The 11,940-nt window shown below is 42.7% G+C and overlaps 2 protein-coding genes across 2 annotated transcripts; both read left to right on the top strand.

Moving 5' to 3' along the window:
• Positions 1–8,573, top strand: LOC143462967 (nephrin-like). Its single transcript, XM_076961296.1, has 26 exons — positions 1–296; positions 1,146–1,249; positions 1,329–1,422; positions 1,496–1,792; positions 1,859–1,996; positions 2,071–2,195; positions 2,856–3,021; positions 3,098–3,212; positions 3,286–3,451; positions 3,521–3,649; positions 3,713–3,946; positions 4,020–4,138; positions 4,239–4,376; positions 4,442–4,809; positions 4,877–4,998; positions 5,065–5,227; positions 5,292–5,457; positions 5,519–5,673; positions 5,736–5,856; positions 5,975–6,141; positions 6,210–6,236; positions 6,306–6,434; positions 6,660–6,800; positions 6,868–7,044; positions 7,141–7,419; positions 7,506–8,573. Exons 1-26 carry the CDS (start codon positions 224–226, stop codon positions 8,294–8,296), a joined length of 4,704 nt encoding a protein of 1,567 aa, XP_076817411.1. The 5' UTR covers positions 1–223; the 3' UTR covers positions 8,297–8,573.
• Positions 8,574–10,345: 1,772 nt separating this feature from the next.
• On the top strand, positions 10,346–11,812 carry LOC143461940 (actin-related protein 2/3 complex subunit 1A-like). The gene has a single exon (XM_076959893.1). The coding sequence runs from the start codon at positions 10,474–10,476 to the stop codon at positions 11,572–11,574; it is 1,101 nt and encodes a 366-aa protein (XP_076816008.1). The 5' UTR covers positions 10,346–10,473; the 3' UTR covers positions 11,575–11,812.
• The last annotated feature ends 128 nt before the right edge of the window (positions 11,813–11,940 follow it).

Consider the following 11,940-nt stretch of genomic DNA (forward strand, 5'->3'; position numbering starts at 1 on the left):
CATCACAATGCGTAGTTCTTTAGATATTTATTTCATCACGCTGACGTATTTTTAACAAAACGTTTGAGAATTAGGATTGGAAGTACAGCTGGAGTTGCTTGGTTCTGACTGACGGAGTTTTCAAATGTGCAGAAGAATTGGATGAAACTGATCTCACATCTCATTACTTTGCAGTCGAGTTTCACGATTATTTTTTATTGGAAGTTTTCTGCGATAAATTTCGATGAGCTTGTGGGTTGCTGAGATGATTCTGGTGATGAAGAAATTCTTCCTTTTTATCATCTTCCTGCAAACAGGTGACCAGTCATTCATTCTTGCTTTCTTGTGACGACATAATGCTTTATGTCTAAAACCGGTTTGCGTCTCTTCCGTCGTTAAACTTTTTGTAGCACCCCTGCACCCAGCAATAAAACGATTGTGGCGTCATAATGAACATTATTTCGCTTAACACATATTATGACGTTGCCAATCGTCCAGTTTGTAAATTACATTTTCTTCATCGATTCATCAGCTCTGCTGAGAAATGAGCGAGTCCTATCGCTTTTAATTCATCGATTATCGGCGATCAATCGAATCAAACTGGAAATTTGTTTATGACATAACAATACAGATTAATACGACTCGCATGAATAAGGCAAAGCTGCCCGGTCAAGTTCTGTTTATTTCATTCCTGTTGCTTTCAATGAACTGTGACCTTTGCTGTTTATTCAAAGGCGGTAATTGTACGTTATTGGCGGTGACTTCAGTCGAACGGAATTTTCTTATGATGTCAGTATTATGACATTCTAGAAACCAAAACTGAAACCCGAGTTTGAAATAGAACGCGCGCGCACAGCGGGACGCTCATTTTAGTGGTTTTTCTTGATTGTTTAAGGATCGAATTAAACTTTCTTCAAAGGCGGGGAGCAGGGAGTGATTATTCGGCCGATATCTGCGATTTCTCGGCCTCTGTGCTTTATTATCATCCAGCTGGGTTGCGGTCAACTTGATATTAAACTAGTTCAAAAATTCTGAATATATCTGGCCTGGCTTTTTGTCGACCAAATAAATCGCATCTGCTCGCGTGTTTGTTTTATTTAATCATTGTCCATTCATTCATGATAAAAACCTTCTATGACGTCATAAATTTATTAATTACCTTTCAGATTCAATAAACGCGGAATACTACTTCATGCGACAACCTTCTAACAACACGGTGGTGGCCGGCACCAGGCAAGTGGTTGTCCAGTGCTACATCGCCAATTATGACGTAAGTTTTATTGTTTTTAAGAATTATTGCAGCGCTTTCTGAAGTAAAATAATTAATGTTTTTACGATGTAAACACCAGGGTGACGTCACGTGGTCAAAGGATGGATTTTCCTGGACTTTTGCTATCGGGTCCCCCTTTCCCAGGTACAGTCTAATGACGACACAAAGGAGAGGTTAGTGACGCAATAAACGCTTTTATTAGCCGGGTTTACTCAACCTCATTTATTTGACGTAATTTACGTGCAGGAGTTCAAAACCTCCGTATAAGTGACGTCACAATAGATGATGATGGCTTTTACAATTGCCAAGTTCTTACAAGCGAGGTCAAGTTGCGGTCAAGGTCAGCTTATCTCAATGTTCTGGCCCCACCACAGTCTCTGGTGCTTCTCCAAGCCAATGATGACGTCATCAGCGTGATGGTCGACCAGCGGGTTGACGTCACATGTCTGGCCAACCTCAGCAAACCTCAATCGACCATTAGGTGGAGCTATAGCGGAAGTAACGTTACAGAAACCCTAAACGAGGAAGTAGAAGTTCAGCCAAGTAAGTAAAAACGTCATGTCCGGTGCTGAAGACCAAGGTCAGGGTGATAGAGTAAAACTTATCCAGGTTCAAAGTTGGTTTCAACGAAAAGCTTCCTCAGAATCAAAGCTACCAGGTCACAGAACGGAAGTGTCGTCAGATGTATTGCGTCACATCCTGCTTTAAATGGGTCAATCACAACTCAAGCGGTGCTGAACGTTTTATGTGAGTTGTTATTTATTGTGACGTAAACAACCTGTAATCGCGTCTACCACGTAACAATGGTTCATTGTGTTCAGATCCGCCAAATCTCCCATCCATTCAAGGTTACAAAAGCGATACGCCTGTGCCTACCGGAAGTGCAATCACGATGACATGTGTCAGTAGGGGGGGAAACCCTTTGCCCTCTTTGACGTGGCGTTTGGTGAGTGGTTAAGCGAACATTTCTCCAGATTTCTTTAAAATTTGAATGAAGGGTTTTAATTGATCGATCGAGGCTTCCACGCGCTCGGTCTTTGCGTCATGTTTGTGGTAAATTCGTGTCACGATTCATCGATCCAAGGTCGAAATAATCAATTGATATCGTGTTCTGCATCTATATCGAGGTATATCGCGTCAAAACGCGTCAAACGAATGACCACTGGAGCGTGAAAATACTTAAAAATCATGACGCGCAAGGGTGATGATTGGCAGATATTTTACGCTTCGCCGAACATGTCATATTTTTGGGAATTCTTCCGAGATTTGACCCCGGTAAGAATTCCTCCCCTAACATTCTACGCTAAATATGGACATCGCTTTGAGATGTCGTAGGAATAATAAATACGCTCTCAAGGTGTGGAAATAGCGATAAATTGCGGGAAGTGAAAAGCATTGCATGTTGGGAGGAGATTCATGGATTTTATCTGCGGTTTTGCATTGAACGAAATTTATCTTTTGAATTAAGACGAGTTGGAAATAATTATCGCCCGATATCATTAAACATCACATTCAGCTGTACGTTGCCATAGCAACGGACCGCACAAGTCATGGAGCGATAGAAAGAGCTTCAAGGTACCTGGAATCTTTATCTTGTTCGTTGCAGGACGGAGTTGTTCTGGCCGGCCAAGTTTTTTATGACAACGATCGCGTTGTTAGCCAACTACGTCACGTTCTACGTCAACAAAATCATGAGAAATTGGTCACATGTTCAGTTGATAGCGTAGCCTTGACCAATCAGCTTACGACAGGTGTCACCCTCAACGTTCAATGTAAGTTCTGTTATGACGTAATAAATACATCAAACTTGAGGTAAGGAAGATAACCGTTTTTTTTTTATTTGAACAGTTCCTCCTGAAAACATAGAAATCTCGCAACTTCCGGCAAATGGCGTTTTTGAGTACAGCACTATTGTGCTATATTGTGTGACGTCATTCAGCAATCCTCTTTCGTCATTATCATGGTAACTACCTAGTGATGTCACATACCTTCAGATAAAATTTCCCCATAAAACTTTTTAACCTCTAAAATTCCAGGCTGAGGAATGGTCAGTTTTTGTCACCTGGTGACTACGTCATCAGACAATTCAGTGCCAATTCGCTTTCTCGAAGTACTTTAAATTTGACGTCAGTGAAACGTGATGACGTAAAGGACGTTTATTCGTGCCAAGCTTCAATTCGAGAACTTTCCTTCAACAAACAGGTTCGAGGTTTGGCGGAAATATTTTCCATAACTTGCTTCAAAATTTTGCCAGGAACCTCCTTTTCGCAGATTTCAACAAAATTGAACATTTTCTACCCCCCGACCTCAGTACACGTCACAATCTACCATCTGGGACGATCATCATCTTCTGAATTGATCCCAGAAAGACGTACAATTCAACTTAGATGTGTCGCCATGGTAACAACACGACGCGATAATGATAGGGTTCCAGGCCAGTTATAAAGTGGCGTCTTTCTACAGGGAGGGAATCCTGCCCCTGCCTTGAAGTGGTATCGGGACGGTCGCTTAGTAACCACTGAAGATGATCACGTGGTGGTTTTGGCGGGAAGTTCATGGCCTGGATGTTCAGATGATGAGAAGACTTGCAGCATCCTAGAACTAACTCTCACGTCCACTGAGAACGGAGCGCGCTTCGGTTGTTCTGCCGATCACGTGGCTTCGAAAGTAGCCAAGCGTGACGTTGTGGTGTTGCATGTAGGAATCCTCATTTATTGGATTTATGACGTCACATATAAAGAGACCGAGCACTAACCTCGTTCACTTTCAGGTTTTGTTCAAACCGGCGCGTTTATATGTGGGAGTTCACCCGTCAGCGCCAACTGCCGGACAAACGATGAGTGTGACTTGTGAAACATCACCGAGTAACCCTGCGTCAAAGATCACGTGGTAAGTGTGTACCTGAAATGGAAGTTTTTGAATCTAATTTTAATGGAAACAAAAGCACTTGGCATTGTGAACTCACAATCTCATTAACGTCTCTTTGAAGGAAGCACAACGGCGTGGCGATGACATCACAATCGTATTTGCAAACCAACACACGAAGGGTAAGTGAGGGGGCGGTTGTTTCGAGCAGGGTCCAGTTCATCCCCACCAAGGAGGACAACGGCAGCGCGATAACTTGCAGGTGGGATGTTGTCCGCTCCTCCCCACTTTTAATCTTCATCTTCTAAACTATTCCTTGCCCGACAGCGCCACCAACCCGATATTGCATGAGGCAACCACGCGTGACGTCATTCTTGACGTTCAGTTTCCGCCTTTTTTCACTGGTGCCACCAGGTTTAATGCGACGGAAGACGAGAAAAATTTCGTCATAAAAGTTCCGGTCACTGCCAATCCCAGCAATGTGACGTATCACTGGACGAAGTTGATTCCCGACGTTTCGTCATCTACTTCCTGGGGGAAAATCCCACTTCCATCTGACGTTAGAGTCTCATGGCAGAACAGGGAGGGAGTGGTCAGGATGAGGAATGTCCAGAAATCCGATGCGGGAGTGTATCAAGTTAAAGTAACCAACTCCATGGGATCGACGTCATTCAACGTAACATTTGACGTTTTATGTAAGTGCAAGTTATTATGACATCACGAATCTTAAAACAATTATTACGTTCGATAACGTCATTGTAGATGCGCCTCGAATCTTGATGCTTCGAGGACCATCAGACGCCGCAGAAGGCGATGACGTAACGATGACGTGCGAGACCGATTCCAACCCTTCAAAGGCAACTATTGTGACGTGGATAAAAGAGGTGTGAATATTAAAGATTTGAAAAAATTAAACAAGAACGATCCTTGATTCTGGGTTTAATTTGCAGATGTCCAAACATAATAGGCAGCATTTTGACGTCACAACCGTAGATGGAAAGAGCGAGCTGAAGCTGAAAAATGTGACGTCATCTGACAGGGGCCTATACCGATGTCTTGCTACAAATGAGATAGGTGCTTCCCCTCCGGGAACATTTCACTTGAAGCTAAAATGTAAGTGATGACGTAATAATGTATAGAACATCACTAAAATTTGTCACGTTTTTAAACTTTTAAGTCGCCGCAAAAATAGAAAGAGATCTTACTCCTAACAAAGTCGCCAAACCGCTACCTGGTGGAACAACGAAGGCAACACTTTCATGCACTGCTGTGGGAAACCCCCTCGTGACGTTGCAATGGCGAAATAATAACGGCAGCATCATACGCAGTGGGCAAACTGAAGGGTGAGTATCCACTATCGGTTTCACTTGTGATGTCATGAAGTTACGTTTCATCCTCTTGCAGCTACGTCACAAAGTACGTCACTCACAATAATGACGTTTATACCAGCTCTCTGGATGTCAGTTTGCTAGGCAACGAAGATGACGTAATAAAATACACATGCGTTGTTTCCAACGCTCTAGGAAGAGACGCCATAGAGATCAAAATTGTGCCAAGAAGTAAGAAATCTAAGCACTGTTGTTTTTCTGATGACGTCGTAATTTTCAACCTATTTTTAAAGGTCATCCCGACCCGCCAATCAACGTACGCATTGTTAATGTCACCTATGACGCAATAGTCGTGTCATGGATTCCGGGATTCGATGGAGGCATGTCACAAACTTTCTTACTGGAGTACAGAAGGTAAGTTATTATGACGTCATTATTCTTGTCGACTTTCGAATTGTCAAGGAAAATTCCCAGCTCGCGATGTGAATAGAAAAAGACATGTTGTGATAAAAATCTTTCCTCCTGTTTCAAGGTTGGATGATGACACCAAACGTTGGGATATAAGTAATATTCCCGGCCATAAGACGGCGCACGAGATGGTTGGATTGAAGCAGGACATCGAGTACAGAATAAGAATGCGGTCGATAAATCTTCTGGGAAAAAGTGGGTTGTCCGACGAAATTGATGCAAAAACAATGGGTAAGTTGCCATGCCAACCACACTCTTCATAATTTCATCACAACTATAATTTTGCTCTTAATTTGTAGCTGACGTCACCGCCGTGAGATCATCAGGTTTGTTTAAAAATAAACACAATGTCACGCTCGATACGCAGGTTGATGACGTCATGTTTTTCCCTTTAGGCTTCTATCCTGGACACAGCTTTACGACCGTGATAGCGACATCGTGCGGGGTGGTGGTTTTCCTTTTAATCGTTCTTCTCGTGTTCCTCTGCAGGAAGTTTTCGTCCAGGATATCCTACCGACCAAAAAGTAAAGGCTCAAAGTTTCCTTCGTGACTGCAAGCAGAGTCGTAAAAGCAGTTTTGCTCGACGCAGAAAATGCACGACCTACAGTCACTGACCAATTCAGAGTTTGCGTAAATTCCCCGATATTACTACTTCGAGTTTCTCAACGTTCCTAAAATTTAGCAGGATGCTTATATTATGTTTGGTTTGCATTTTTGGCGCTTTATAACAACCAAGTGTCACTTGGCAGATATTTCCACGGATACTGGCACCCTGCCGACGCCAGAGGCCAGTCTGACTAGCAGCAGAGGGAATTCCCCAGATAAGCAGCAAATGACAACGTCATTCGTGCAAGGCACCAGCGCCCTCTGCCGGAAAAGGCTAGAGACGTGTAAGTTATTCCTTCAAGCTGAAAGTCGCATTCTAAAGATCCAAGTCACATGACTTTTACATTGCAGGCACCAACACAGTGAGCACGAGGCTGAGTGGGGAGTCACTGGAGCATGACAGGTCAGAGGTTGGCGTGAACTCAATGTCACATGACTTGTTCAACTGTGACGAAAGGCGTTTTCCTTGGTTGTCACGTAACACTAGCTATGGTTCTTTGGTGCATGATGATAGAACACGTGGCGAAGGTTTGCAACTAAATATGTCTTATAATTACACGTACTACATCACAATAATCTTCGATTGTTTCTTCCAGTAAATTGAAATGACTTTGCATTGCTCAGGTTTATATTGTGAAAGTTTGGTGTCCAACATCAGTCCGAGTCTTTGTTGGAGCCAGGATCGGCAAGCAAATGAGCACGACTTTCTTATTTCAAATCAGCCGACAGCGAACTCTCTTTCTTCGGCAAATGAACTGTTTTCTTCCCGAGGTGAGGCAGCTTATCCTGGCCTACCGCGTAGTAATGTTCCTGGCTCAACTTATCACCTTGGAACAAACTGCAAAGATTGCAATGATAGAATGAGCAGCGACACCATGCGATCTTACGTGGAGAGAAAAGCTGGTGAGGAAATTAATCGCTATAGCGAAGTAGCTTAATAATAACGTTTATGACGTGTGAGATGATTATGTGATTTTTATTATTTGCAGAAAGTCGACGAATATTCCACTCGCATTCCTTAAATGCTGGAAAGAAGCTGGCAGCTTGTAGCTTGCAGCCGAATGCGCTGTCTAACGGCACTTATTTTCAGCTTACTCAACCACAAGTGGCGCCCTCTAACTATTACTTCCATCCCAAGCAGACGTATCCGGTAGAATCATCGAATGATGGAAGGATTCCCCTACCGCCCACAAGACAAGAATTCCTTGCGGCTGATGTCGACCTATTTAGGGAGGTAGAAAGCGATTACGCTGTTAGTGTCCACGCCAATGAAAGTTTAAAGAAAAACGGACTCTACGTTCTGAATCTCGATCATCATGCTGCCGAAGCCGGAAGTTGTGCGAGCGGTGATTCCCCCACATATTCCACTGCACAGCTGTTATATGGCCCCAGCGACGAGAGGTGTCCCCACAATGGTTCTACGTCATCAAACCATGCCCACTTCCCTCCATCCCCAGATGATCTCTGCTCCTTTTCCTCCCACTCCTCTACACACCCGTTTGTTTCCAGGGCGCCATCTAGCAGCAGTCACTCCTCATCTAACATTTGCCACGGGATGGAGCAAGCTATGCCGAATTCGCAACGATCGCTAGAGGGCCCCTCCCCGCCATTAAGATTTAGTGACATTCCGCGATGCAACGTCATCAACGTTCAAAGGGTCACGGCAGACACTCCTACTGTTACGTCATCAATAAGTTCAATAGACTCAAACAAAGGTTTTCGCCAACCTTCTTCTTCTCCATTCATTGGCGTCGACCACGAAGGAACTCTCTTTGTATGATGATGTCATTCAATTGACTGCCATGCAAGCGGCCTTGTCGCTATTATTTAACTTTTTGTTCCCAGTTTCCGTCTTCGTGCTCCTGGTGCCTTATTATGACGTATGCTTCTCCATTATCGACGCTTTGTGACGATGCAATGTCGCATTGCCAGGACAATTTTTGACAAAACTCTTGTGTTATAAAGCCGTCATCACTCAAAATCATTCCCATGTGTGTTTATTACTGCTATGAATGTTATGTTTATGTATAACTTATCTTGCATGAATAAAGCTCTAAAATGTATCCATCACTATTTAATATTCTAACAATGAGCAAAAATTGTTAATTTACGCCATTTCCAACAAAATCCTAACTTCATTCACGATAAAAACCCATACAACCTGTTCACATCACCACCAAGACATCGTAATTCTATAACTTAGGTAAATACTAGTTAATCGAACTCATACAGTTTACCCTGTGGTCTACCGTTACACGATTTAAAGCAGAAAGTTATTTAAACAATCTTCCGAAAACCCTTTCTAACCTGGCGGACATTTCCACATTGGACAGTAGCTTACCGTCCCTATTCCGAAAAATATTTTTCCGTTCAACTCGCTTGAAAGACTTTCAAAATAACATCAAATGCTGGATTTAAGGACAAAACAAAGACCACAAGGATCAAATTTTGAAGTGGACGCCCTCGCCCCTCTCTTAATCCAAGCTCCCTCGTCAATTTTTCAAATGCAAAAAAACGCGCAATAATTCCACTTGCATCAAGCGTTGATCAGTCAGCCCATGTCAGCATAATATCTCACATGGTTTTGCATCGAACACATAAATTTTATGAGCAATGAGCGATGCAATATTTGGAGATTAGCAATACCGGCAGAAGAACTACAAAAGCCATATATCTGGGAGAAGGTTCTCACCGACAAAGGATGGCGATTTGCGCAAAAGTAATTTGATGTTACAGTATAATGATATTCTGAACTCGATTTTTCTCCAAAATGTGGTTTCCTTTTTTGCCGTTACGCTTTAACGACTTCGACACTCAGCCGCCAATCAAATAATCGGATGTCATCACGTGTCTTTGACGTTGTCAATCCGCCATCATAGACTTCCTTGTGACGAAGATTGACACATTTCTCAATTTTTCTGACAATTCTAGTTTTCACAAAACTTGGAAAGTAGCGTAGCAATCTATTCTAATGAATCGGTTTTAAACGATTATCTGAGCGTTACTGCAGAGATTAAACGTTTCGAAGAGGTCTGTTCGTACAAATTTAACCTGTAGCATTTCCTCTTTAGTATAGCCTACATGTGTAGAAGTGTCATAAAGCAGAGGAAGTTGCGTTTAAGTTATTATAACGTCGGGTGATGCAGTAGCTTTAGCCTCAATTTGGTAACTCATGGGCGTGAAGCTTTTTCGTGTGATTAGCCTAGCATAGAGGGAATGTTTTAAGTTTAACTGAGCTGCCGATTACAAGGTGTACATATAATCGTTAAAAGCATGAATATGAGCGTCATAATGCCTTGATTACATTTTTACCGTGTCTGTGTCTCTCGCGGTACCGGTATTATATCAATAAGGCAAGGAGTGTCTGTTTGAAATAAAGTTATATATTTTGAACATCTCCTTGCTTGTGTCATAGCGGAATGTGTGGCGAAATTTTTATTTTTAAAATTTATAATAAATAAACAAAGAAAAGCTGGTTGTTTGAACGTCCATTTATAATTAATAAACAAAGAATTCAGAAATTTGTCGAAAAGTGCTGTACTTTCCAGTCAGGTGCTTGTGTAAAACAATAAAATAACTATTTTGTTGCTTTCTGGTGATAAGGACTGAAAATAAGGTTGTGAGAAAGAAACGTTGTCAGCAGTATGCCAACTGTTGTTTATATTTAGGTTTATATATTCTATGATATAACATTCAACTTAGGTTGAAAAGGTGCTGGAAATGGCGACTGTTAAACTTGTGCAGATATTTCCTGTTGTAGCGTCAAGTTGAAAATTTTTTTTTGATGTAAAAATTTTGTCTACAGAAATCTTTCCCATTCCCATTTGTAAATTTTGCCAACTTTGTTTTGCAGCAGATCACTTAAGTTTTAAAATTTGTCATTTTATATTCGTGTTGACTGACCAGAGTCCACGAATATTTCATCAACAAAAAACAAGTTCCACAACAAGCAGCAACATGACCGATGTTTTCAACTTTGGCGTCAAACCCATCGTGTGTCACGCCTGGAATCACGACCGAACGCAGGTGGCTTTGAGCCCAAACAACAACGATGTTCAGATTTATGAGAAGTCCGGCCGCAAGTGGAACCTCATCCACACTCTCAGTGAGCACACCTTGAATGTTACTGGGATCGACTGGGCTCCCAAAACCAATCGCATCGTGACATGCGGTGCAGACCGGAATGCTTACGTGTGGCAACTTAAAGATGGCGTCTGGTGCCAGGAGCTTGTGATCCTCCGAATCAATCGAGCCGCGACCTGTGTGCGGTGGTCGCCAGAGGAAGACAAGTTTGCTGTCGGAAGCTCGTCGAGGATGATCTCGGTTTGCTATTTTGAGGCCGACAACAACTGGTGGGTGAGCAAGCACATTAAGAAGCCGATCCGGTCAACGATCGTTTCCCTCGATTGGCATCCAAACAATGTCCTGCTTGCTGCCGGATGCTGCGACTACAAGGCGTACGTCTTCTCCGCTTACATCCGAGAAATAAATCCCAAGCCAGGTCCCACTGTGTGGGGAAAGAAGATGACGTTTGGAATGCTGATGCAGGAGTTTGCGATGCCGTGCACGGGTTGGGTGCATGGTGTGGCGTTCTCTCCTTCAGGAGACCGACTTGCGATGGTTTCCCATGGCAGCATCGTCTCTGTGGCTGCTGGAGGCAAAGAGCTCGTCTCTCTTCGCACTGAACACCTCCCATTCAACAGTTGTCTGTGGTTGACCGAGCAGAGCATGGTAGCTGGCGGCCACGACTGCAATCCAATGCTTTTCAACGTCGATGGTGGATGTGACTCGGTGAAATTTGTTTGCAAAATGGATCAGCCACCAAAGGATGGGGGCGCAGGTCGTACCGTGTCGGCAATGAGCATGTTCAAGATGATGGATAAGAAGGGTGCTGTGGAGGCGACAGGCACAGAGGTGGAGACAAAGCACAAGAACGCCATCATCCAGATCAGGCAATTTGCGGTGAATAAGTTTTCAACTTGTGGCAAGGATGGAAATGTGGTGGTGTGGGATGGAAAGTCTCTGGAGTCTGCAATTGCTGAGATGAAGATTGTCTAAATCCATCCCCAGTGCAGTAGCGAATATACCCAAGATATAGTGTGTTGTGTGTAAAGTTATTCTTATTATACCAGATTATTCTTTCTCCTGAAATGTCATGTAAATTGTAATGAATTACTTTCAATATCGTATTCGTTTCATTTCACAAATCTCATTGTATTGAGTTTAAATTTGGTTCGGAATATTTGATGTTTTGAAAGCTCAATGCTGCTGTATACATAACTCTTCATTGACATAGGTTGGATATTGATGGAAGCAAATATAATCGATGGTTTGTTTTTCTATGGTAATGATGACATGAGTGATTTGTCGTAGCGTTATGTTTGAAGTATTTCTAAATATATGTTTGTCATTCTAAGCTGCTTC

The sequence above is a fragment of the Clavelina lepadiformis genome, chromosome 6 (genome assembly GCF_947623445.1).
Source record: "Clavelina lepadiformis chromosome 6, kaClaLepa1.1, whole genome shotgun sequence".
NCBI classification, from domain to species: Eukaryota; Metazoa; Chordata; class Ascidiacea; order Aplousobranchia; family Clavelinidae; genus Clavelina; species Clavelina lepadiformis.

What these genes read in the sequence shown, in the direction of transcription:
- LOC143462967 (XM_076961296.1), top strand. Translation starts at nt 224, where the DNA reads ATGAGCTTGTGGGTTGCTGAGATGATTCTGGTGATGAAGAAATTCTTC. An exon ending in TTGTGACGTGGATAAAAGAG is followed by an intron (nt 4,999 to 5,064) that starts GTGTGAATATTA and finishes TTTAATTTGCAG; the next exon opens with ATGTCCAAACATAATAGGCA. An exon ending in TGATAGAACACGTGGCGAAG is followed by an intron (nt 7,045 to 7,140) that starts GTTTGCAACTAA and finishes TGCATTGCTCAG; the next exon opens with GTTTATATTGTGAAAGTTTG.
- LOC143461940 (XM_076959893.1), top strand. Translation starts at nt 10,474, where the DNA reads ATGACCGATGTTTTCAACTTTGGCGTCAAACCCATCGTGTGTCACGCC.